We start from the raw sequence: 26,586 nt of genomic DNA, 5'->3' as shown, positions 1-26,586 counted from the left end.
TCTTGCAGGAAAGATAAAATCTGGGACACCGAAGCCCGCAAAGCAACAACACCTTTGGCCACACACCAAGTCTCAAAAACCTTCCAGACTTGGAGGTAAGACAATGAGGTAAACGTGCACCTCGCATGCAGAAGGGTAGTAATAACCGGTTTTGGGTACCCCCTGTGCCTTAAACGACGCCTCTTAAAAGCCAAGCCGCTAGACAGAAGAGATCTGCCTGATTGAAAAATATGGGATCTTGATGGAGCAGGCCGTATCGGACCATCACAGCCAGATTGACTAGTCTCGGCTCCATAGTCTCGTCTACAGCTGAAAAATCGTGGGGCTTTTGCATTGTGGCGAGACACCATCAGATCTACGTGGACAACCCCACATCACCAACTCTAACATGTCCCATTCGCCCGGATCTAGAAGACTGTAACTTAGAAAATCCGTCAGGACATTCTCGTTGCCCACAATATGAGAGGCCGCTATCAGAGTCAAGTATGCCTCTGCCCACATCATTAACTCCTGAGACTCAAGCTACCATCCGGCTTTTGGTACTGCCTTGTCGACGGATATAAGCTACGGTTGTCGCATTGTCCGACAGAATTCTGAACGAGCGACCTTGGACCATCGGTAGAAAGGCCAGTAACTAATCACAGAACCCTGGTCTCCAAGCGGATGATAGACCAGGAGCGCTCTTCTGGCGACCACACTCTGAGCCGACTGAAGCTGGCTAACTGCCCCCTCCCCAGACCGACTGGCATCAGTAGTAATAATCCAATCTGGTACCTCTAGAGCAACCCCCTGAAGAAGGTGAGACCTTTGGAGCCACCAAGAGGCTCTCCCTCGTAGGAACATCCAGTGATACCAGCTGATGAAAAAGCTCCAACAGCGGATTCAATTGTGCCAACAGAGCTTTCTGTAATGGTCTCAAATGCGCAAAAGCCCAGGGAACCAACTCTAGGGTGGAAGCATTGATCCCAGAACCTGCAAAAACTCCCAGGCTCTGGGCACCCCCAATGCCAATAGACTGTGAATATGTGACAAAATTTCTTCGTGCTCTGGTCTGTCAAGAACACCTTGCCCACGTTAGTGTCGAACTGGGCTCCCAGATACTCAAGACACTGGGTGGGATTGAGATGGGTCTTGGCGAAATTCACCACCCAGCCCAGTGACTGAAGGAGTTGAATGACCTTCCTGATCGCTGAGTGACAATTGGCCTCAGACTTTGTCCTGATGAGCCAATCGTTGAGATAAGAATGTACCAGAACTCCCTCGCGCGGCAAGGCCGCTGCCACTACCACCATGATTCTTGGTGAAGGTCTGCCGCGCCATGGCTAGGCTGAGAGGAAGGGCCTGAAACTGGAAATGCTGACAGAGAACCATGAACCCCAGATAATGCTGGTCATCCCAATGAATGGAGATATGAAGATACACCTCAGTTAGATCCAAGGAAGCTAGGAATTCCTGACTGTGAACTGCCACAATCCCAGACCGTAGGGTTTCCATGAGAAATCTTGGGATTTTCAAAGCTGCATTTACTCTTCTTAGGTCCAGAATAGGCCAAAAAGTGCCCTCCTTTTTGGGAAGCATGAAATAAACTGAGTACCGCCCGGTGCTTCATTCTTCCGGGGGAATCTGCACCATGGCTCCTAAACCCCATAACCTGTCCAAGGTCTCCTGAACTGTGCGTTGCTTTGTCAACAAACCGCAAGGGGAGACCAAAAAGAGGTCATGACGGGACGAGAAAATTCTAAAGCGTAACAGTCTCTTATGATCAAGAGGACCCACTGCTCCAGAGTGAGACTGGCCCACTCCTCGTAGAAAAAGCACTAGACTCCCCCAAGAAGGGAACGACGGAGTGGGCCGGCTTCACCTCATTAGGAGGATTTTGCCCCCAGAGCCCCACCTCTGGAGAGGGCTCTAAAGGGCCTCCAAGCTCCCCGAGAAGTCTGCACCCAGGACTGACTACAGCCTGCAAACTGCCTCTGCAGGGCTGTTGCCCTTTTTCGCATATTGAGTCCTTCTGCCTTCACGGAAACGGGCCCGAGACTGAAAGGACTGTCTGGCAACTTGTGGACCTTGTTGTCTCCTGTTTTACCAACTGCTCAAGGTCCTCTTCAAACAAGACACGGACCTTAAACAGCAGGAAACAACTGAGATTTGGACAGATCCGCTGATCAGTGCCGCAACCACAATAATCTCCTGGCTGACACCGCTGAAGCCGTAAGCCATGAAGAGACCTGCACCAAGCCATACAATATACGCCACTGAAGCCTCCAAGCGCTCCGCAAGACCAGCTTGGTCCCCTTGCAGCTGATGCACCCAACTCAAGCATGCCCGGTGCATGAAGCTGGAGCAAATAGCCGCCCAAAGGCTCAAAGCAGAAACCTCAAAGATCCGCTTGAGGTAAATCTCCAGTTTATGGTCTTGGACAATCTTTAAAGCTGCGGCCCCCGCCAACAGAATAGTCGTCTTCTTGGTGACAGCCGTACCACATGTTTTGCAGGGTGAGGGGAAAGAGAAGGCCCCTCACCACCCGAGCAGAGAGATGGCTGAGGCGGGCAGTAACCGCACCACACCCATGTCAGGCTCAACCACAAACCATAGCACGCGGTTATATATGGAGCCCTGCAATGCTGTCCACCAAAAACGCCACCTGTCAGCCCAGGAGAGACTTATTGCCCCTTCTGCAGTTGCTTCCTGCTGAACCTGTTTTGAAAAAAAAACAAAACAAAACACAAAAAACCACACTTTACAAAAACAGGGCCTCTGCTCTCCTAAGGCCAGGGGGAGCTGTCCAGCTTCAGCTCAGCCTGAAAGCTAGGAGAGATAGCCCTAAAAACAAAAAGCAGCTGCCCCAAGCTGAAAAGCCACCTAGGCAGCCTCATGAAGGGAGGGATCTGGATCACCAGATTTTCACCTCACGGATGGGAGCCGGAGTGAGCTTTCAAAAAGGTCACCAACCTCCAGCTCATCCACCTTAACCAAACAGGGAAGGGTTTCCCCCAGGCACCCGACCCCTGGGAGAAATGCTCCTGAGAAAAAAACTGAGAAAGAAAAAAAAAGACTGAAAAATCACCAGGAACTGCAGGTGAACGCACCAGCCACCATCTGCTGGAGACAGAGAAATACTGAGGAACTGCAGGCGGCACCAGTGCTTATCAAGCAGTGTCAGTTAAACTCTGTCTCCATCTGCTGGCATGGATGCATAAACCCAGGAGTCTGGAATGATCTGGGTACATAAAGGGAATCAAGTCTTACTGAGAATGCATCACATCTGCCTCTGTTCTTTCTTCCCCTGAAACCACCTGAACTAACAAAGCAAAATGGCAGCTTGTATCTTTTACAGCTAGAAAAGGCCCAAGACAGAATGCACCCTACAAAAGATAAACTGGGTTTCTATAAATATCTCTGAGCCCGAATTTAGAAAGGTCTCAACCTGAATGCAAGATGCTGTTGCCAGCTCTTACCAGATTTCCTGTTGACCTGGTTTTGTGGAATGATGATTTGGCAGGAGTTGGCATCATTTGTGTTTTTGATTGGGTGGCTCATGATACAGATTACTCGAATCACCTGGCCCACCTTTGCTACTCGATCAGTCACATAGCTGGGATCACAGATCAACTGCTTGCAACGGGCAACCTGCAAAAAAAGGACAAAAGAACATCTCTACTCTATCCAGAGAACATAAAAACGTTGTAAAGAAAATTATGAGCGCTAAAAAGCAGTCAGACTGCCACTGTGAAATTCACTGTACCTCGCCTTCAGATTTCACACCAGCTACTCTTCCATTTTCTACCATGATCTCAACCGGTTTGTTCAGCATGTAGGTACCACCATAAATGGCACTCAACCTAGAAAGGCAGTTGTTACTTTTAGTATGTATAAAAAAAAAAAGGAAGCAAATCAAATGAGGAATATAGCCAAAGCAAACCAAAGAATGAAGAAAATAAATTGTAGTTACATGAGGAAGGAGAAAATTGGTTATCTGCTAATTTTCTTTCCTGGAGTCCCACAGATGAGTTCAGATGAATGTTTTTCTCTCCCCAACCAGCAGAAGGAAAGTTTTACTGATGGTACAAAAGAGTATGCCACCTGCAGTCACTCAGGATAACCTGTAACCAAGCTACAATTAACCCCCTTATCTTCGAGCAGGGGAAATCAATAACCCCTAGATCAACTGGAAAACCCTCTCCAACAAGAAGAATGAAATTGCAGATCTGCTATTGGAAATCTGTAAATTATCAGCATCATCTATGGTACCTGAAGACTGGAGAGTTGTCAATCTAACATCAATTTTTAAAAAGGGATCAAGGGGTGATCCAGGAAACTGCAGACCATAAGTCTGATGTCTGCGCCAAGAAGAATGGTAGAAACTATCATAAAGAACAAACTTGCTGAACATATAAGCTTAGTTTAATGGTACAAAGCCAACATGGATTTAGACAAAGGAAGTCTTGCCTCACAAATTTGCTACTTTTTTTTTTAGAGCGTAAACAAACATGTGGATAAACCTGAGCCAGTCGATATAGTGTATCTGGATTTCCAGAAAACATTTGACAAAGGCCCTCACAGGAGCATTGCTATTAAATTAAAAAGTCATGGGATAGAGGGCAGTGTCCTATTGTGGATTAACAACTGGTTAAAAGATAGAAAACAGCAGGACTAAATGGTAAATGTTCCCAATTGAAAAAGATAAATAGTGGGAGTGCCCCAGGGATCTGTTCTGGGACCACTGCTTTTTAATATATTTATAAATGACCTGGGAACAAGTGAGGAGATCAAATTTACCAATGACAAAATTATTCAAAGTTATTAAATCGCAAGAGGATTGAGAGAAATTGCAAGAGGACATTGCAAAACTGGAAGACTGGACATGCGAATGGCAAATGAAATTTAATGTGGAGAAGTACAAAGTGATGCACTTAGGGAAGAATGGAGAGGAAAAAAAAACTAGAATATCAATGCCTCTGTATCGCTCCATGGTGCGATCTCATCTTCAGTATTGTGTGCAGTTCTGGTCACCGTATCTCAAAGAGAGACAGCAGAATTAGAAAAGGAACAGAGAAGGGCGACCAAGATGACAAAGGGGATGGAACAGCTCCCTTATGAAGAAAGGCTAAAGAGGTTAGGACTCCAGCTTGGAGGAGAAGAGAGAAGTACAAAGAACAGGGGAAACAAAGTAATACATTTAAGACTAAGAAATCTTTTTTTTTTTACTCAATGCATAATTAAGTTCTGAAATTCATTGCCAGAGAATCTGGTGAAAGCTATAAGTGTAGCTGCATTTAAAAAAGATTTATACAAGTTCCCGGAGGAAAAGTCCATTAACCATTAAGGTAAAGTTGCAGAAATCTACTGCTTATTCTTGGGATAAGGCAGCTTAGAATATACCTACCCATTTGGGATCCTAAAAGGTACTTCTGACCAGGAAAAATAGTGGAAAGTGTTCTAAACATCAAAATCACAGAACATTTACATTTTACATTTATTAAAATTTATTAGTCGCCTAACACTAATAGGCCTAGGCGATGAACAAAACATACATAATAAAAACATTCATTGACACACTTCACAGAGTAAATAGTACCATGTAATGGTACTAATAATATATTAACAGTAAATCAAATTATCACTCATCAATTGATATAAGCAGAAACTCAATTATTTCTCTACTCACAATATTCTCACTTTTTGTTGACAGCAATAATCTCTCTTATTCTCCAAAACTGCAATCACGCTCATTTCAGACTGTTACATATTATAAGCACGACAGAGCAAAAACTTTTAATGCAAATTTAAATCATATATAACATATAAAAAGATTGTTTAATGGAACACAGTCAGCATGGCTTTACCCAGGGCAAGTCTTGCCTCACAAATCTGCTTCACTTTTTTGAAGGAGTTAATAAACATGTGGATAAAGGTGAACCGGTAGATGTAGTATATTTGAATTTTCAGAAGGGGTTTGATAAAGTTCCTCATGAGAGGCTTCTAGGAAAAGTAAAAAGTCATAGGATAGGTGGCGATGTCCTTTCGTGGATTACAAACTGGCTAAGAGACAGGAAACAGAGTAGGATTAAAAGGACAATTTTCTCAGTGGAAGGGAGTGGACAGTGGAGTGCCTCAGGATCTGTATTGGGACCCTTACTTTTCAGTATTTTTATAAATGATCTGGAAAGAAATACAGCGAGTGAGATAATCAAATTTGCAGATGATACAAAATTGTCCAGAGTAGTTAAATCACAAGCAGATTGTGATAAATTGCAGGAAGACCTTGTGAGACTGGAAAATTGGGCATCCAAATGGCAGATGAAATTTAATGTGGATAAGTGCAAGGTGATGCATATAGGGAAAAATAACCCATGCTATAATTACACAATGTTGGGTTCCATATTAGGTGCTACAACCCAAGAAAGAGATCTAGGTGTCATAGTGGATAACACATTGAAATCGTCGGCTCAGTGTGCTGCGGCAGTCAAAAAAGCAAACAGAATGTTGGGAATTATTAGAAAGGGAATGGTGAATAAAACGGAAAATGTCATAATGCCTCTGTATCGCTCCATGGTGAGACCGCACCTTGAATACTGTGTATAATTCTGGTCGCCGCATATAAAAAAAGATATAATTGCGATGGAGAAGGTACAGAGAAGGGCTACCAAAATGATAAGGGGAATGGAACAACTCCCCTATGAGGAAAGACTAAAGAGGTTAGGACTTTTCAGCTTGGAGAAGAGACGACTGAGGTGGGATATGATAGAGATGTTTAAAATCATGAGAGGTCTAGAACGGGTAGATGTGAATTGGTTATTTACTCTTTCGGATAGTAGAAAGACTAGGGGGCACTCCATGAAGTTAGCATGGGGCACATTTAAAACTAATCGGAGAAAGTTCTTTTTTACTCAATGCACAATTAAACTCTGGAATTTGTTGCCAGCGAATGTGGTTAGTGCAGTTAGTATAGCTGTGTTTAAAAAAGGATTGGATAAGTTCTTGGAGGAGAAGTCCATTACCTGCTATTAAGTTCACTTAGAGAATAGCCACTGCCATTAGCAATGGTTACATGGAATAGACTTAGTTTTTGGGTACTTGCCAGGTTCTTATGGCCTGGATTGGCCACTGTTGGAAACAGGATGCTGGGCTTGATGGACCCTTGGTCTGACCCAGTATGGCATTTTCTTATGTTCTTATGGAACAGCTTCCCTATGAGGAAAGGCTGAAGAGGTTAGGGCTGTTCAGCTTGGAGAAAAGATGGCTGAGGGGGGATATGATAGAAGTCTTTAAGATCATTAGAGGTCTTGAACGAGTAGATGTGACTCGGTTATTTTCACTTTCGAATAATAGAAGGAATAGGGGGCATTCTATGAAGTTAGCAAGTAGCACATTTAAGACTAATCGGAGAAAATTCTTTCACTCAACGTACAATAAAGCTCTGGAATTTGTTGCCAGAGGATGTGGTTAGTGCAGTTAGTGTAGCTGGGTTCAAAAAAGGTTTGGATATGTTCTTGGAGAAGTCTATTAATGGCTATTAATCAATTTACTTAGGGAATAGCCACTGCTATTAATTGCATCAGTAGCATGGGATCTTCTTAGTGTTTGGGTAATTGCCAGGTTCTTGTGGCCTGGTTTTGGCCTCTGTTGGAAACAGGATGCTGGGCTTGATGGACCCTTGGTCTGACCCAGCATGGCAACTTATGTTCTTATGATCCAGGGGAAGTGAGCCGGACCACTGGTTTCAAATCCCTTTCCAGGATAGAGCACCAGCACCCAAGGGCCACCAAATGCTCCCTCCTACTCCACCAGGGGGAATGGTCCCAATCCGGGATCTAATAGTTCTGGGAGCAATTTGGTCTAAGTTCGACTGCAGGTTTTGCACCTGCACCTTCTGCTGGAGACTGAGCAGCTGGCACACTGTCTTATGTACCTGCAGTAAGGCTTTTCTTCTATCTCCATCTGCTGGTTGGGGACAAAAACCTATTCGTCTGGACTGATCTGGGGGACGATAAGGAAAGGGTGATTTCTATATTTTGATTCAAGAGTTCTTGAATTTTACTGCAGGCTGGTATTGGTTTCCCTTACTAGCCCAATCCTTCCTCAAAGGACTGGGATTGGGCTAGTAAGGGAAACCAATACCAGCCTATAACTTTACTGCTGGTACATAAAAGAGTGTGTTACCTGCCATCAGGTTTAGATGGTGGAGGCCAAGTTTCTCTTCAATTCCTGCTCTGAAATTCGAATGCAATAAGGCAATAAAGCATCTGATCAATCAGATCTCTCTTGCCAGACTTAAATACAGTGACACAGTCAAAACCAAATCAGAGTCCACAACAGTGTTACCCGACTGCCTTCTCAAACACATGGAACAATCAACACCCTTTCACAGGTATCCTAGGACTTCAGCATTTATGAATTAAAAGCCTCCTCTCACTCATCATCAATGAGAATAAATCTTATCGAAGAGCAACCATTATGCACATTTACTTTCAACACAATACACGTGTACTCAGCAATGAAATTCTAAGAAACAAAATAAAATGGTTAGAGAGCAATAAGAGCCAGCATAAGCAGTGCCCAAGCCAGGCACGCCAGCTGGCTAAGAGGCCACAACCAAGCCACTCCCTTCACACTCAATACTGGCATTAATGTTTATGTCATATAAATGCTGACTGCTGGCACTTGTGATAGCTCATTTCTGCTCAATGATAAAATTAGGTACTTAACCCAGGGATTTTTTTTTTAACCACATTCAAGTAAGAATTTAATAAGACATCATGAGAACAGACTAGCAAAACCTGAACTTGGCTAGGAACCTGCTCATAGGTATACAATCATATTTCTTTCTACCAAAATACTAAGAGTCATTACTAATGGTGTAGCTCTTCTAGGAATGCCATTACCTTGCAAATCCTTGTGGGAGTTCTCCCAGCCCGTAGAGAGGATAAAGGTACGGACTTTTGCCATATCTGGCCAGAGACTCGCTGTACAGCTTAATCCTGTTGATGGTTTCTAGGCACGGCTGGTCTAGGTAACTGGAACAACAAAGATCTCAGTGTACTAATTACTGTAGTAAATCTTGCAATACAGCATCAGGGTCTGCAAAACAACTTGACAGCACAGGCAACATCTATAGCATATTGCAGCCACTCTCCACAGTACTGATGAGAATGTCAGAGCAACATAAAAAATGTCATTGGAAGCATGGGCTGCTGTGCCTGCTGCCCATTTCAGTATAGGGTTAACTTATTTATTTTTCCTGTAAAAATAGATGACTCTCTCCTGTTCAGAGTATAAAATCAAAATGTTAGGCTGGAAGAGCAGGGTCAGAGCATGAAAACGTTTGCAGCTCCGTGGCTGGAGAACACAATGCCACGTTAGAAATACCCTTTCATTTGAGATCAAGGGTCAGACAGTGAACAGCAAACACTCACTCATCAGTTCTGTAAAGGGCCAGAGCATGACCTGTGAAATCAATCACATCCTGACCCAAGTCAAACTTCTTATACACATCCCTCATGGTTGTCTTCTTGGGATCAATACCGTCCAAGGTTTTGGGGTCATTTTCTTCAAAGTTGGAAACGCACACCAAAAATTTCTTAAACCGCCGTTTCTCAAATAAGCCCATTAAACCTGAAAGCGAAAGCAATAAGAAATATAATATTCAGAAACCAATTCTATACCAATGTAGTAATCACCTGTTCTAACTCTTAATTCAGTGTGCAGGGTGATAGCAAGTTTTTCTTTGCTTGGATTGCTATGCTGGCTCTCCATTACAGGCCACAATTATCTCAAGTCCTAAGCAGTGGAGAGCGCTTCTCTGGCTCATCCAGACTATGCTGGTCACTCGCTGTGAGCTGGGAACTACCGACCAGAGTCATGGTCGCTGCAAAAGGCCAAGCTTGCTTCTTTAGAATTATGAAGTCCGGCCCACAATGATTCAATAGATTATTGGAGGACCAGTGGAAAGGGAAGTCCTAATGATTTTTCTGGGATGAAGTCTTAAAAGGTAGAGGAAAGGAATTTAGTGTTCAAGGAGGGCAAGGTAAATTCTGCATTTGTGAAAGAGTGCAAGTCTTACTGAAGCAAGGCAAGCGGCTTAAGCATTGCCGAATAGTACTTAAGCTACCCTATATATGAAACTGAAATCCACAATTGGCTTATGATTTCAACCAAAAATATAGTGGGACACTGGTTAGTGTTGTACCAGCACTTACTATACACTTTCTTGTTCCTGTCACACTATCTAAAACATAAACAAAAAAAAAAGAAAACCCTCTGCCCTGCCCAAAAACTAGACCATTCGAACTAAGGGCGATAAGAGCTGGGTAAGCAGATTATATCATACTTCAATCCAACCTGTACCCCTGAAGACAGACACTAACAATGCTCCTAAGCAACCAGGTGGTATTTTAACACTGGCACACTTGTTAGGGTGCAAGACCAGAATATAGGAAAATTGGTTCTTTCCTGAAGTACCACGGATCAGTCCAGACGAGTGGGGTTATGCATCCCTACCAGCAGATGGAGTCAGAGAACAAAACTTTGAGAGTGCCACCTGCAGTCCCTCAGTATTGACCTGTACCCAAGCCAAGATGTCTACCTTAACAAACCCCAATAAAGCTTGGATGAACAGAGACTTAAAAGTTGGAGCCCCCTGCAAACTAGGCCCCCTTAACACAAAGCATATACCAAACTATGTACACTTTTCATTAATCTGAATATCACATACCAGCTCAGCAACATCCAGAAGCGAGGAAGTCTTTCAAAAGATGGGCAGATCTGTGGTACTTCAGGAACAAAAATTAGCAGCTAAGAACCAAATTTCCTTTCCTGTTCATACCCCTGATCAGTCCAGAGAAGTGAAATGTACCCAAGCCCCTCTATTCTGGGCGGGAACTCGAAAGACCGTTCCAATACACTCTCCACAAACGCCACCTCTTCGGAGGTTCGCACATCCGAGCGGTAATGTCTGGTAAAAGTGTGAAGAGAAGACCACGTTGCCGCACGACAAGTCTCCTGTGGAGAAAACAATTGACAATCCGCCCACAAGGTTGCCTGTGCCCCAGTGGAATGCACTCTCAACCCCTCTGGCACTGATCGGCCCTTACAGATGAAAGCTGAAGCAATAGTCTCCTTCAACCATTTCACAATAGTGCCTTTGGAAGCCTCATTACCCTTCCTTGCACCACTGAACAGGGCAAACAGGTGATCAGATCTTAAAAAGGCATTCGTCACAAAAGAATCTGACGCACAGCCAATAAGTGAAGCTCCCTTGCCATTAGAGCATTGGCTGCCAAATTCGGAAAGGCCAGTAGCTCGACAGCCTGGTTAAGATGAAAAGAGGACATTACCTTAGGCAAAATAGAATGAATTGTATGTAAAGAAACCCCATCCTCCGAAAGATGCAGGAAAGGTTCCTTATACAACAATGCTTGCAGTTCAGAAATCCTTCTAGCTGGAGAGATAGCCTTCAGGATTAAATCCTTTAAAAAAAAAAGCTTTTACCAGTTCAAAAGGAGGACCACACAGCACCGGAAGAACCAAATTCAGATTCCATGCTGGACAAATCTTCCAGACCCGAGGACGAAGATGTTTTTTGCCCCTTTGAGGAAACGAACCACATCCGGATGAGACACCAACTGTCTTCCTTGAATCTTACCTCGAAGGGATCCTAAAATTGTCACCTGAACTCGAAGGAAATTATAGGCCAAACCCTTAGTTAAGCCGCTTTGCAAAGGCCAGAATCTGTGTAACATCCACATTCAAAGGCTGCACCCTATTCTGCAAACACCACAATTCAAACACTCTCCACACTGACATAAGCCAACGATGTGGAAGGCCTCTTTGCCTGAAGCAAAGTCGCAATCACAGGCTCAGAATAACCCTTCAAGTGGAGCCGCCACCCCTCAAAAGCCAAGCCACTAGACAGAAGCGATCCTACCAGACGGAAAATGCGGCCCCTGCCGCAACAGCCCTGACAGATGGGCCAAGTGAACAAGACCGTCCACCATTAGACAAAGGTCCACAACCCACAGCCAGCGTTGGCCACTCAGGTTCCACCAGAATCACTCTGTCCGGATAAAGCTCGATTCGCCGCAGCACTCGACCTATGAGAGGCCATGGTGGGAACATGTACAGCAGCAGATGTGTCGGCCACGTTTGAACGAGGGCATCAAAACCCTCCAATCCGACCTCCCTTCTGCGACTGAAAAATGATCAGTCTTTGCATTTCCTGAAGTTGAGGTCCACCGCTGGTCTGCCCAACCTGGCCTGAATCAAGGAAAAGGCCTCTGCTAGCTCCCAGCCCCCCTGGATCCAGATGCTGTTTCGCAGAGGAAGTCCACCTGCGCACTGTCTACTCTGGCTACATGGGAAGCAGCTATTTTTGCCAGATGTTTCTCCTCCCAAATAGTTCTTGTGCCTCCAAGCGTTACTAGATGACTCTTCGTTCCGCCCTGCCAGTTATACGCCACTGTCGCATTGCCCGAGAACACTCGCCCTGCCTTGTTTTGAATGAGTGGAAGAAATGCCAGTAAGGCTTTGCTTACTGCCCTGGATTCCAACTGATTGATGGACCAGTTCGCCTCCTCCAACGACCACTGCCCCTGGGCAGATTCTCCTTGACACATCACCACCACCCAGTCAGGCACTTCCAGATCCATTCCTTTCTCAAGATTGTACAGAGACAGCCATCACGATACACTGGAACTGGCATCGGCAAAGGAAGCTGAAATTTCTCCAAAAACAGATTCCAACAGGATAACACCACCCTCTAGAGAGGGTGCATGTGATCAAAGGCCCATGGAACTAACCCCAGCACAGAAGCTACAGAACCCAGGATCTGCGACTAGACAGACGCAGCAGCCGAAGGATCTAACTCTGCATCTTGACTACCCTCTCCGTAGTCAGAAACGCCTTCCCTATCCGGATATTCCGACTGGGTCAGCTTTAAATGGCACTTAACCAGATTCAGCCAGCCAGCCCAATGAATCCAGGAGCTGCAGGACCCACTGGACTGAGCGACACCACCATTTCAGACTTCACCCTGACTAATCGTCCAAGTATGAGGCGCTGCAGCCACTACCACCATCACACCTTTGTGAACGTGTGCAGCGCTATCGCGAACCCAAAGGGATCAAAATTGGAAATGCTCCCCCAGGACCATGAACCTCAGGACCTCTGGTGTTCGGCACAAATGGGGGTATGGAGATAAGCTGCCAACAAGTCCAACGATGCCAGAAACTCCCCTTTGCGCACCACCGCTATCATCACGCGCAACATCTCTATCCAAAACCGCAGCACTCGGAGAGCAGCATTGACTTCTGAAGATAGAGGATGGGCCAAAAAGTCACCTCCTTTTTGGGCACCACAAAGTACACTAAGTACCAACAATGGCATGTAGAAGCTGCAGCCATTGCAAAGTATCCCACACCGCCTCTTGCTTGGACCAGGAGACGCTGCGGGAAATTACAAAGGAGTCCCTGAGCTTACGAGAGATCCAAGGCATAGCCATTCTCTTACCACTTCCAGAACCCACTGGTCCAAGGTGATCCTGGGTCCACTCCTTGTAAGAGGGACAACCTCCCTCAGATAGCCACCGGAGAGTTGCAGACCAGCCTGCCTTCATTGACCAAACTTATTTCCGCCCCCTCCGTGGGACCCACCATCCGTCAGGAGGTCTGTGTTGGGCTTGAAAGGACTACTGCCTGCCCGAATTGTTTTTGCACCACACGCCCTCAGCTCCTATCAGTGTGAAATCTCACCTCTCAGAAGCGAGCTCGCGGAAGAAAAAAAAAAACAAACTTCTTGGAGGTCTTCCTATCCTTGGGCAACTTATTACCCTTTGACTCCAACTGCTTCATGAGCTGCTCCAGATCATCCCCAAACAGCAGCTTGCCAAAGAAGGGGAGCTAGGCTTTAGGCCACACATCTGACCAATTTCGCAGCCATAGGAGTCTCCATGCCGCCACGCAGAGACCATGCTCCTAGCAGAGGTCCAGATCATGTCATACAGGGTATCTGCTACATTGGCCATTCCCGTGTCCAAGCCGGTAGCTTAAGCTGCCTCAGCCACCACTCCTGACTGCTTATCATGTGCCTTCTGCAACCAGCACAAGCAGGCTCTCTGCATCAAGCTTCCGCACACTGCCACACGCAGACTCAAGGCTGACACCTCAAAGTATAATTTCCAGTTTCCGATCCTGGACATTCTTCAGTGCAGCTGAACCAGCTACCAGGATGATAGTCTTCTTGGTAACAGTGGACATTGCCACATCCACCTTAGGAATCTTCCATGATTCAGTTCCGGCAAGGGATATGATTTAGCCATAGCCCTGGCCACCTTCAAGCGATTCCCATTCCCGATCCACCAACTTCCTCACCTTCTTCGGCAACGGAAAAGCCTTAGGGGCTCCCGGTAATCCCTCTAGGACTGGGTTTACCCCTTCATTATCCAAATCCTCCTGAGTGACCTTAATCCCCAGCTCCTCCAGCACCTGGGGAATTGGCAGGCCCAGCTCATCCCTATGGAAGAGCCGAACCACTCGAGGTTCATCACGTCCACAATCGGAACCTCGTCCTGTTCCTGCATTGGATCCCCCAACGCATTAACAGGAACCTGACCAGATCCTGCAATGGATCCACTAAGGTACTAACAGGGTTCGTCTCCAGATCCACTGGTCCTCACTGGTCCTCCGGATCATTCATCTCCTCTGAAAAGTCTTATTCTACTACAGACCAACTGAGATCCAAGGCTCGCAGGACCTCTCTGGACTCTGCATGCCCCCAATCCCTAGGCTTCTTAGCCATCCAGAACTTCCTGGGGAAAAGTCTTTTGGTCCCTGCTCCCTTTCTGGCCAAATAGGAGGACAAAATCTGCAGAAAAGAGCTTCCGGATCTGAAGAAGGGTCTGGGTCTGCATCCCCCTGCGCTTCTTCCCTTTCCCTACTACCTTCAGGGTCCTGATCCATGAGAAACTGTGTGGGAGGGGAGTTCCGAGGCTTTACCATAGCAGCCTGACTCCCAGTATGTGCTAACAAAATGGCTGCCGGCTCCTCTGGCTCCCCTACCCGGGCCTCCAGAACCAGCCCAGCTGACCTCGTGTTCCTGCCACCCCCCGAAGTCCCAGCCCCCCCCCCCCCCCCCCTCCCCCGGAGAGATTTCCCTGCAAAGTGTGGCCAAATTGAGGAAAGCCCATTTCGAACTGCTACCGTGACAAACTTTGCTGTGCGGGTGGTAGCATGCCAGCGCAATTGGGCTTAAAAATAGCCCCTGCTCACGCAAGGAGAAAACAGTGCCCGGTCAAGGAATGAACTCGCTACCCCCCACCCCTTACCTCCCTCCTGGCAGAGAAATTCAGCCGCTCAACTGCCTCAGCCCTGCTGCTCTCCTGCCTGGAAACAGTTCCCCACCCCCAAACAACTTAAAACAACCAGGGAAGGGAAGAAAATTCATATACTTCCCTGCTTCCGAAGGAGGCCAAGCATGCCAGAGACCCAGAGGGGGGGTGAGGGAACCAGGACCCCTGGCTTTCACCCCCTCTGCTCAACCCGAGGGATGTCCCATGAAGGAGCCTAGCACCTTAGGGAGATGAAATCTCCTAAAAAAAATTTTTTTTTTAAACTCCAGATTGCAGGTTTACACCTCTACCATCTGCTGGAGACAAATACTGAGGGACTGCAGGTGGCGCACACTGTTCCGTAGCAGTGCCTCAAAGTTTTGTTCTCTGCCTCAGTCTGCTGGTAGGGATGCATAAACCCACTCATCTGGAGTACGAACTGGAAATATAAATACTTAAGCAACAAACTTAAAATGGTGGCACTGTACAACCGACCCCAAACAAAATGAAATCACCTGGGCATTTTGTTTAAAGATTAAAAAAAAAAAAAAAAAAAAAAAAAAAGAGAGTCCCCCACCTGCAGAGGCTACAGTTATGTTAAATCAAAAGGAAAATTCAGACCCAGAATGAAGTGATGTTCTCAAGGCTCATCCGGCAATAAGTTCTCATGCTATGAAAAACAAGTTTGGGAAAACCCCTTCAACTGATAGAGATACTGGAACACAACAGGGCAGTGAAAGGAGGAAGTGCTTGCTTACTGGAGCCCAAGGCTTCTGCTTCAGTGGAAGGCACTTTGTAGACTTTTCCTGCCTTGTAGACATAACTTCCCTCGATCACTTTGAAGTCCATATAGCGAGTGACATCTGTATAACACAGCATTTTTACCAACTGACCTGAAAACCATAAGAATATTGTGTGTTATGGGAGACATCAAGGATTAGAAAAATCCCCAGTGACAAACCCATGTAAATTCATCTTACAATTCATGACAAACAGAGAAACTTGATGGCAGCAAAAAAAAAAAAAAAAAAAAAATGAAATACAGCCTCTCTCATCTCCCCATACATAAGAACTACTCATCTGTACAAATCAATACCACTCCCCTCAGATTATTTGTGCTTCTCCCCAGGCTCTTTTCAATTCAGATTCTGTCCTGTATATCTGATCATCAGAATATCAAATGCACAAAACCTGAAACTAAGTCACACCAGTACTGGGGGAAGAAAACAGCAAAGTGAGTGGAAGGGATAACCTCAAGTGCTGCACATTCACTCACATGTGCCTCTTAGCTGTAATCCTGGTGTCACCATTTGTGACACCCAAAATTATCAGCTTCATGCACTTAACTCCCAAAAGCTAGTCAAAGAAATGTATTAGGTTAATCCAGTAACAAGATACCACTTTATAAATGTTTAAATTATATTTCTGACCAGGTTTCCAAGAACTCTTCTGCTTCATTTCTACGTGCTCCCTCCTCATCTAGGGCCATTCACAACATCACTTTTCCACTCTTGAATCATTCATGCTTTTGCTTTTCTACAACTGATCTGTAACCTCCTCAAGCACCATCTCTCTGATCCTCCGGATGTTCAGCTCACCTGCTTCAGATAGTAAGTCCGGATCACCAAATCTCAGAACTTCAATTCAAAACTGTGGACAATTCCTTCTCTCCCCAACACTACCTTCTACCACCTCTTTCCTGACCTCAGTTACCGAGAAAAGGCTCCAAGAGGACATTATATTTACACATCAAGCAGACCTACACCATCCAACCAAGTTTCTACAAATCTAGTTTGCATAAGAGATGACTTACCATTTGCCATAAGAAATTTAGGAATAAGATCCACATTCCAGTCTCTTCCTCTTCCCATACTTTCTGGGGGGCTCCCTGGTAGGTTAAATCTTTTATATAGCTTCAAAGAAAATACAAAGGCAGACAAAAACAAATAAAGAAGAATATCAGTCTTCATCTCTTCCTCTTAACTTCCCACATAGTTATTTTGAGTTCCAACCAGAGCGCATTCCCTGTAAGCTTTGCTGACTTACATCTTCCAATGGTGTTATGGATGCACTTTCCCCTCCATAGTAAGAATTGCGGTCCATGTGAAGAACCTTCTTTCCTTTGACAGACATTATACCGGACAGGATGCATTCCTACACGGAGAAAAGATCCAAGGTTAATGCTTATCCTGGACAAAACTCAGAACGGTAGGGCTGTCGTGCTTTCAGGCCTCACAAGCAGCCAATAATCTCTGCCCTAACAGAAAAGCAGAAAAAAATATCCTGGAGAAAAAGAGAGTTACTGGAACAAAAACCCAGCTGAGCATTTCAGGGTTTTTCCAAGAAGAAACATTAAATGATGCACATCCAATAGCTTTGCAAGAGCGACTGCACTGGGATGTAAAGTTCAGGGGCTGATTTTAGATAATGGGATGAAACCATGTTGGCAGGATCTTCTCCTTGGCCTGTCCATCACTGACACTTTGAAGCCATCTTGCCTTCCCCATGGCATCATCAATTCTGCTTCACAGCCCACATGCTCACAGACGGCCACTCGTTACCTTACAGGGCCTCAGTCTGGGAAGAAAGTTCCCCAGAAAAGCAGATCAACATGCGCACACCACAGGCACACACTGCATCAGTTGCACAAGCAACTGCAGCCCCTTAGAATTAAACCTATGGCCACAGGGCTTCTCTAGGCCAGGGAGACACTAAAACAGTTTGCTGGCTGGTACAGTTTTCTTTAGGCTTGATGGACTTCGTATGTCATAGTATCATTTTCAAGCCTGTCCTTTTTGTATATCTATTTCTCAGCATTTCTCCTCGCCGCTGATACAACCTTTACTGTTGGAGGGGGCAGAAGTTCCATGTCGACATTTTTCTCATATTCAAAACAAAACGGTTTGGATCCTTTATCATATTCTAAACTGTTAAAAAGATAAAAATGTGGAGGCCCTACATTCAGTTGCATTAGAAGTCACTCTTTAAAAGTGTAAAAGTGTGTTGCCCACGTCCTGTCACCATGTCCCTTCTACTTGATTTCTACCACTCCATTCTTTAATCCACTTAAGTGAAAAGGAGCCTGCTCATTATCTGGCTTGAAGTTGTGTTTACTCTGCTCCTGACATCATCAAGACTTCATCCACCTATTGTCATAAGCAGAGAGAAACATTAACTGTAATAAAAAGGAAGGGAGTGGGCAGTGGAGTGCCTCAGGATCTGTATTGGGACCCTTACTTTTCAATATATTTATAAATGATCTGGAAAGAAATACGACGAGTGAGATAATCAAATTTGCAGATGATACAAAATTGTTCAGATTAGTTAAATCACAAGTAGACTGTGATAAATTGCAGGAAGACCTTGTGAGACTGGAAAATTGGGCATCAAAATGGCAGATGAAATTTAATGTGGATAAGTGCAAGGTGATGCATATAGGGAAAAATAACCCGTGCTATAATTACACAATGTTGGGTTCCATATTAGGTGCTATAACCCAAGAAAGAGATCTAGGCGTCATAGTGGATAACACATTGAAATCGTCGGCTCAGTGTGCTGCGGCAGTCAAAAAAGCAAACAGAATGTTAGGAATTATTAGGAAGGGAATGGTAAACAAAACGGAAAATGTCATAATGCCTCTGTATCGCTCCATGGTGAGACCGCACCTTGAATACTGTGTACAATTCTGGTCGCCGCATCTCAAAAAAGATATAATTGCGATGGAGAAGGTACAGAGAAGGGCTACCAAAATGATAAGGGGAATGGAACAGCTCCCCTATGAGGAAAGACTGAAGAGGTTAGGACTTTTCATCTTTGAGAAGAGACGGCTGAGGGGGGATATGATAGAGGTGTTTAAAATCATGAGAGGTCTAGAACAGGTAGATGTGAATCGGTTTTTTACTCTTTCAGATAATAGAAAGACTAGGGGGCACTCCATAAAGTTAGCACGTGGCACATTTAAAACTAATCTGAGAAAATTCTTTTTACTCATCGCACAATTAAACTCTGGAATTTGTTGCCAGAGGATGCGGTTAGTGCAGTTAATATAGCTGTGTTTAAAAAAGGATTGAATAAGTTCTTGGAGGAGAAATCCATTATCTATTAAGTTGACTTAGAAAATAGCCACTGCTATTACTAGCAATGGTAACATGGAATAGACTTAGTTTTTGGGTACTTGCCAGGTTCTTGTAGCCTGGATTGGCCTCTGTTGGAAAAAGGATGCCTGGCTTGATGGACCCTTGGTCTGACCCAGTATGGCATGTTCTTATGCTAATGTGAAAACAGTAGAAAGATATGCCTGGCTCCCAGTTCTTGTGCCTTACAGACAGGCTTCCATACACAAGCCTGAAACAGCTGAGGGGAAAAACCTTGTGCTAGGCAAGACGTATTAAAGCGCTGCCAAGCTGGTCAGCTTATAACAAGGCCACTAATTAGACTCAAACTTGATGAAGAAACCAATTAGGGACGTGTAAAACACACCAGTGAATAAGGACAAATTAAAAAAAAAAAAAAAAGGACAAGCTAATATTCTTCCTTAACTTCTGCAAAGGGCCACTCCCTTCCTCCATGCACAAATGACATTAAGAGAGAAATTCAGAAGGCAGCTTCTGTCTTCCTGGTTTCCATTGGTAGCAGGTGCTCCTCAAGACGCCATCCTTTCAGCCACTTTATTCAACATCCAAGTCCAATCTGTAAGCTCTTGGCTAGTGTTGGCTTACATTTTAGAATATACATGGATGAGATCCAGTTTCTCTCAATTACTAATGTGTTAGCATTGGCTACTATATATTTAAACACCATCAAATACTGGTTAAACAGATTAGCAGTCAGTGCTGCCAAAACAGAAATTAGGATTATTGAGTAGATCACCTGTATCCAATTTCCAAGCTGTACTGCATTCCTATTAACCAGGTAAGAAGCCTCTGAGTTACTGTTGATACTACTTTTATTATTTTGCCCTCAGATTAAATGTTAGCCGAGCTGCCTATTTCAAACTTTGCATCTTGTGAGATTGATTCCGTGGCAATTAAGAGAGTGCTGCAGGCTTTGGTTCTGACCAGCTTAGACTAATTCTGGCTACCTTGGTTTTTACCAGGTTCAGTTTTGAAAGCTTTCCAAATGATAAAAAAAAATCCAGCAGAAATGATACTCCCTGGACCTCTCACAATGAGCATTACTCATGTCAACATCACTCCAGTTCAATCCAGGATAAAATTTAAGATCTTGACAATGATATAGCAATGCGTCTTTTTGCATTAGTGCTTTGCTCAGAATTTACAGATCTACGAGCAATTAGAGGTCTGTTGGCAAATGCCTTCCCGATATTCCTTCTGTGAAAATCATTCGATTAGCTGAATGTTAAGACAGAATATTTTATAGCAGGTGCATCCGTGTGGGGCTCATTACCAAAACATTTGCAGCAAGAAACATGTTTTAAACCTTCAACACAGACTTTTGTGAAGCCTTCTGGAACTAAGTTATTAAAGAAACAGCACAATGGGTCTTGATGCTAAGAGATGCTTGTTGCAGGATTTTGTTAAGTTGCTTTGTGTTTTATTGTAAAATATGAATGTTTTAACCTGTAAGCTGCCTAGGACTAGAGAGTGTGGCATAGAAAAGTTTTAAAGCTAAATGAAAATTAAACTGAAATGGTGCAGGGCCTGAAACACAAATCCTACTTGAAGAGGCTCCAAAACTAAACTTACTCTAAGAGGAAGACAGACCAACTGGAGAATTTAAACAGTCAGCAAGATTCAATAAAGTACAGCAAGACAGCATGCTGCCCAGGAGAAGCTGAAACTGGAGGGAGGGAGGCTCACTCAGGACATCCTTGACTGAACGGGCAGCGGTGCCCTGAAACAGTCTGGCTGAGTTCAAGCATGCTAAAAAGGTGGAACAGATCTGTGGCGAGACAGGAACCAGGGGTAACTCAGTGGGCCAAGTGGACCTTCTCTGCCAACACCGACATTACCTTCTACTCACAAACTGACACCTGTGGTGGACGGCCTCAGTGCACAGGGCTTAAAACAAGGCTGCAGTCTTAAACAGTAATAATGGCTCCTATTTAAGCTAACAAGTCAAATTTGAACAAGGAATGTGTTTATCCTCTCAGTAAAATTTTCCTTGCCCGAGTTTCTTATAATTCATAGAATAATGCCATGAAGAGTTTGCGGATCTGATGTTTAATTTATTTTTATATTCATAGATATATTTTGCTATGGCTTTTGTTTTTTTTGCTTTGTTACACCTCTTGGTAATAAGTTTGTGGAAACTTACAAATATAAACATTTAATAAAGAGAAAGGAAAAAAAAAAAACCCAAACAATTTGCAGCTCCAATTTCTGTATGGGGGATCAGCGTGAATTTCTGTGATCACACCTGTTCTGCTGCATTACTGAGCAAGTTCTTACTGGTTCAACCATAAGAACAAAGATGTCTGCAAATATTAGAAGCACTGGAGAGAAGTCCTACATCCCCTGCTCGCAAAAAAGAAAACCTTTCAGGAAAACAATCTGACAGAAGGAGGGGCCTCCAGGAATGTTTTAAGACCCCACATGTTTATACAGCAGTCCAAAGCCAGTGAACGAAAGGCCTGATTTGTTACACTTTTTCCAAATAACCTCAATAAAACAGAAGAGCGTTAGTTTCGCTATGCGCACCTGTTTATTCCAACTTGCTTTTCACCTACTCTGGATCCATTCAAGAGAGGGCAGTAACCAGCTCTAGGAACCACTATCAAAAAGCTTGTAGAACATATGCACATTTTTAAATAGAGAGTCCCACATGGGGCAAATGATGTTTACTGGGTGCTGGAGCTGACAGGTTAGGTCTGCAGAATAATTAATTTGCCACTTTGCATAGGGAGTACATTTAATATTTGATGTCCCTGTATATGCTTTAGACATTAAGCATGTTACAAAAGTTTCCTTCAGTACAGTTATGCTGCTGTATAATTGCTCTTGGCTGCTGGTGTGACTATGATACACACAGGGCCCAAGAAACATGCGGTATGTGATATTCCCAAGATAGACTAAGATGATGGTCCCACTCTGCTCCAGAGCGGAAATACCCAATTCTGTAGGTTAAGATATTAAAAAAAAAAAAAAACCCCACGGAAGAGTTGCAGCATGCTCTTTTGGTTTGCTTTGAAAAAGTTACACTAATATGTACATATTTGCATGCAGAGAAAGCAGCCGTAATGCTCATACATAAATACATGTAACTCAGCCAGACTGTTTCAGGGCACCGCTGCCCTTTCAGTCAAGGATTTCCTGAGTGAGCCTCACTCCCTCCAGTTTCAGCTTCTCCTGGGCAGCATGCTGTCTTGCTCTACTAACTTTTAAAAAGAAACTAAAGACATGACTATTCCGCCAAGCCTTCCCAGCCAATAACACAACAGCCTGATTTATTCAAAAGTCATCACGAGATTCTGCCTCTACCTCCCTCCCATACACCATCGTATATAGTAATTTATTGTATATAGTAATTTATCTTTGTTCTCCCCTCTCTTTTTTTCCTTCTCCTAGTTAAGGCAACCTTGTTAGAATGTAACTTTTTATGCTCCTTCAAATTGTCTTGTTGTATGGTTGGTTTAGTTCTGCTTCGTTTGATGTAAACCGAGTTGATTTGATCTGTATCATGAAAGTCGGTATATAAAAGCCTTAAATAAATAAATAAATAAATACCCTTGGCAGACAGCACATCCACTACTAACAGAAAGTAGCAGCAGCTATACCACAAAAAGTGAATGAATCAGACAGGAATTGTGTCACTGATCTTTGCTCCCTCCACCAGAGCGCACTTTTGGCAGGTCAAGATGGATCAACCAATCAGCTAACTCCCCTCACAATCCATAGGTTATTCAGTGGGAAGGAACACCCACGACATCATCTGTACTGAATTCATTTCTATGGTACTTAACTATTTCGCCTCAGTAAGCGTTACAAAAGCTACAGGTTTTTATAGTCACAAGCAACCAGCAAACTTTGACCCTGAAATATATTCTTGCCTCACTGATAAAATTTTACCATGAAATGCCGTTAGTACCCATGCAAAGCAAGTACGTGGTAGACAATATGCAGGATTTGAGCATGCAGGTCCCTTAGCAGAGTAAATTAAGAAGCAAAGGCTTCACTCATTAAAACTGTCTTGACAGATCCTTTTCTGTATTACACTAGACTTGTTCACCAGTGTTGGAATTCATCTCAAGTGCCATTACTAAACATTTAGAGAGCAATAAACATGTTTAACATTTACCCACATATAAAAACAAGCTGCAATCATTCCCTCCTCCCCGGTATGCTAGTGAAAGGAGCAGAGAAAGTATACACAGATTTCATTTTCAAACCTGTGTGTACTTTGCACCTGCTTCCATGCGGGTACAGAGAAACACTGGCACTTCTGACCCCACATTATAAGTATGTGCTGGCCAAGATTTCTAACAGCAACGCTAGGAGCAGTTTCCCTTTGAAAATTAGCTTGCAGTCCTACCACGCTGGGAGTTTCAAACTTGCCCTCCCTATGACATCAACAGGCTGAAAAAGCAACCATTTGTTAATCAGATCCGCACAACAGATAGCTAAATCCAACTGCTGCTCAAATATTATTGCTACACTGCCTTAGAGAAAGTTCTAAGCTGCTGTAAGGCTCCTTTAAAAGGAGTTCCCCATCAAGCACAGATCAGAGAAAACAAGTTGGAGAACTGCACTCTTAACCGAACGTAGGCACATTTCACAATCTTCTGTTACAGTATTTGTCCTGATGCTCCAGTAAGCTCAAACAGGGGGGGGCCCCCGCCCCGATACAATGTGGGCACAATTTGTGGCTGAATGGGAGGACCACCTTTGTCACATCAGCAGAGTGTAAGTAAACAGCCTTGCAGCAAGGACAACTATACATATGCATTATTTCAGGAATCAGCAAGGTTTTTTTGGGGTTTTTTTGGGGGGGGGGGGGGGAAGGAATTCCCTTTAGCAAAGTGGCAAAGAAGATACATCTACTAGATGCTGGTATGTTGACCCTTGCCTCTTGAAAGGGATTCTTGCTTGCTTCACTCGTCTGCCCTCCCAAGAATTGACAGCTTTCGGGTGGCTGGGGGCAAACTTGATGGAATCTGTTTCTCTTAACATCCCCCTCTCTTTCCTACATATAAACCCTTATCACATACCATGTACCTCTGACCCACAGTAGTGATTCCAGGAAGCAAGTGAAGTCTACGGAGAATAGTGGAGTGTCCTAAGGATAGGTGTTCAACTTTTTTTTAATATTTTTTATTTATTTTTATTTTAAGTGTTTTTATATACCGATAACCATATTCACATCGTATCGGTTTACATAGAACATATAATAAAGATAGAGAATTTTATTTAAAATCTTTTCTATACCGTCATTAAGTTATTTACCATCACAACAGTTTACAAAAAGGCACATATAGTAGCGTTAAATAATTAGGATAAAGCGTTATAGAAATGCCAATAATGATCCAGTTACAGAGAGTTCTAATATAAAGACTATTTGATGAATTTCAGTTGTCTTGTCCTTTTATACATGTATCATGGTTACTTTACATGTACTTCTTATCTAAGGTTCTGCTATTCAGCCATTTATAAAGAGGAGGCATTCCCTATCCTCGGAGGATTTACAGTCTGAGTTTACACCAGAGGCAATGGAAAGTGAATTGACTTGCCCAAGGTCACGCGTGGCGGCAGTGGGATTTAAACCTTGGCTTCCCTGATTCACAGCCTGTACTCCACCTCCGGAGTTTACCACTGCTACAAGAGGTATGCCAGAGGAAAGGAGGCTTATACAGCAAGGTATAACAAGGTGCAAGTTGTTGGGTATCGGCATGCTTAGGCTGTACTGAGTGAAGGGGAGTACATTTTGCTGCCTGAGAACCACACCCATACAACCAGAATGCACACCCTAGAATGTCTTCCTGAAACGAACAAAGCAAGTCATGTTAGAGTGTGTTTGGATGAGAGTGGGCCAGTGATATGGGACAGCGATCTTCATGGTTCAGTTCCAAACGAGGATTATTTCCTATCAACAGATATAGGCTAACTGAATTTATCAAGTTTAAATAGTATCATTCACATAGTATCTGATTTACTATTCCTAAAAAAATAAATGGTAAAGAGCAAGAGGTCCATCCACTTCACAGATCACGGTTCAATAAGAAACTTGGAAAACTGCACCAACGGTATATGTTTCCCACTTTAAGATTCTGAGCACATATATACTTATTTCTATAATTATCTTTGTATATTTAGAAAAAAAATCAGATCAGCAGGAGACGTGTTAAGTAGATCTGAGAGGCAAGTAAAAGACAGAATTGGAGACAACTGCAAAAGCTGCAAACTATGACTTGGAAACCACAAACACGAAGTCTAAAATCGCTGCAGATTTCGAGTTCATTTTATTTAATAACGCACGTCGGTGCATTTCACGAACGCTGGAAGTTACGGTCCCCCGTGTACAAGTCCAGCGGAGCAGAGGATTATTTCGGGGGAACGCGTTACTTCCCCGGGCCGCAGGGAGAAGGTCGGAAAGGGCCTGGGGGCCCCCGGAATAGGGGGCAGCTGGGCAGAAAGGATCTGCGGCGGCGGCACTCGCGAGGAACCGCGTCCGGGACCGCTGCGACCCCCGACGAGGAAGAGCGGCCCGGAGCGTCGCCGCTTCTTCGGGAGGAGGGGGTTGGTTCTACGAGACTGAGGCCCGGTTACGCCTGGGCCCTACCATCCCCGCCCAGCGTCACCCGCCTCCTTCCGGCCCAGGCCTCAGCGCCAAACATCTCCCCTCCCCCCCTCCCCTCGGTGCACAATCCATAAACGGGAGCCCGCCTCCCTCCCGTGTTAAGCAAGGAGCCCCGGCGCCGAATAAGCGGGGACGGCGGCAGGAACACCGCTTCTTGGGCGGGGAGAGGCCCGGGGGGGGGGGCCTGTGCTCACCGTCAAGCCGGTGCCCAGCACGATCACGTCGTACTCCTCATTCATTTCGGCGGTGCGCGAGGCGTCGGTGCCGGGTTGGGGGAGGGAGGGGAGGACTCCGGTCGCCTCTAAGCTCTGTGGCGGCGCGGCGCGGCGGCGGCAGCGCCGAGAGAAAATGGAAGCTGAGGGGAGGAGAAGAAGAGACGGCAGGAAGGAAGAGGAAGAGCGGGGGAGGGGAGGGAGTCAGAGCGCACGCGAGCGCCTCGCTCGAGGCCGGCGGCGCCCTCGGGAACTGCAAGCGTCCCGGACCCCACGCCACCCATTGGTCCCCGCGCTGGT

At 44.7% G+C, this 26,586-nt stretch overlaps 1 protein-coding gene across 1 annotated transcript in view; it reads right to left on the bottom strand.

Moving 5' to 3' along the window:
• Positions 1-26,313, bottom strand: part of GDI2 (GDP dissociation inhibitor 2) — a 43,781-nt gene extending 17,468 nt beyond the window's left edge. Inside the window, exons 1-8 of the mRNA XM_029615506.1 lie at positions 26,269-26,313; positions 17,369-17,476; positions 17,136-17,235; positions 16,081-16,215; positions 9,417-9,615; positions 8,886-9,017; positions 3,746-3,842; positions 3,459-3,630 (exon numbers count right to left, since the gene is read on the bottom strand). Coding sequence (XP_029471366.1) covers positions 3,459-3,630; positions 3,746-3,842; positions 8,886-9,017; positions 9,417-9,615; positions 16,081-16,215; positions 17,136-17,235; positions 17,369-17,476; positions 26,269-26,313 — 988 coding nt within the window. The remainder of the gene's footprint in view (positions 1-3,458; positions 3,631-3,745; positions 3,843-8,885; positions 9,018-9,416; positions 9,616-16,080; positions 16,216-17,135; positions 17,236-17,368; positions 17,477-26,268) is intronic.
• Between the last annotated feature and the right edge of the window lie 273 nt (positions 26,314-26,586).

The sequence above is a fragment of the Rhinatrema bivittatum genome, chromosome 9 (assembly GCF_901001135.1).
Source record: "Rhinatrema bivittatum chromosome 9, aRhiBiv1.1, whole genome shotgun sequence".
NCBI classification, from domain to species: domain Eukaryota; kingdom Metazoa; phylum Chordata; class Amphibia; order Gymnophiona; family Rhinatrematidae; genus Rhinatrema; species Rhinatrema bivittatum.
Note: the sequence above shows the minus strand (reverse complement) of the source record. Positions and strands in the feature narration are given on the sequence as shown.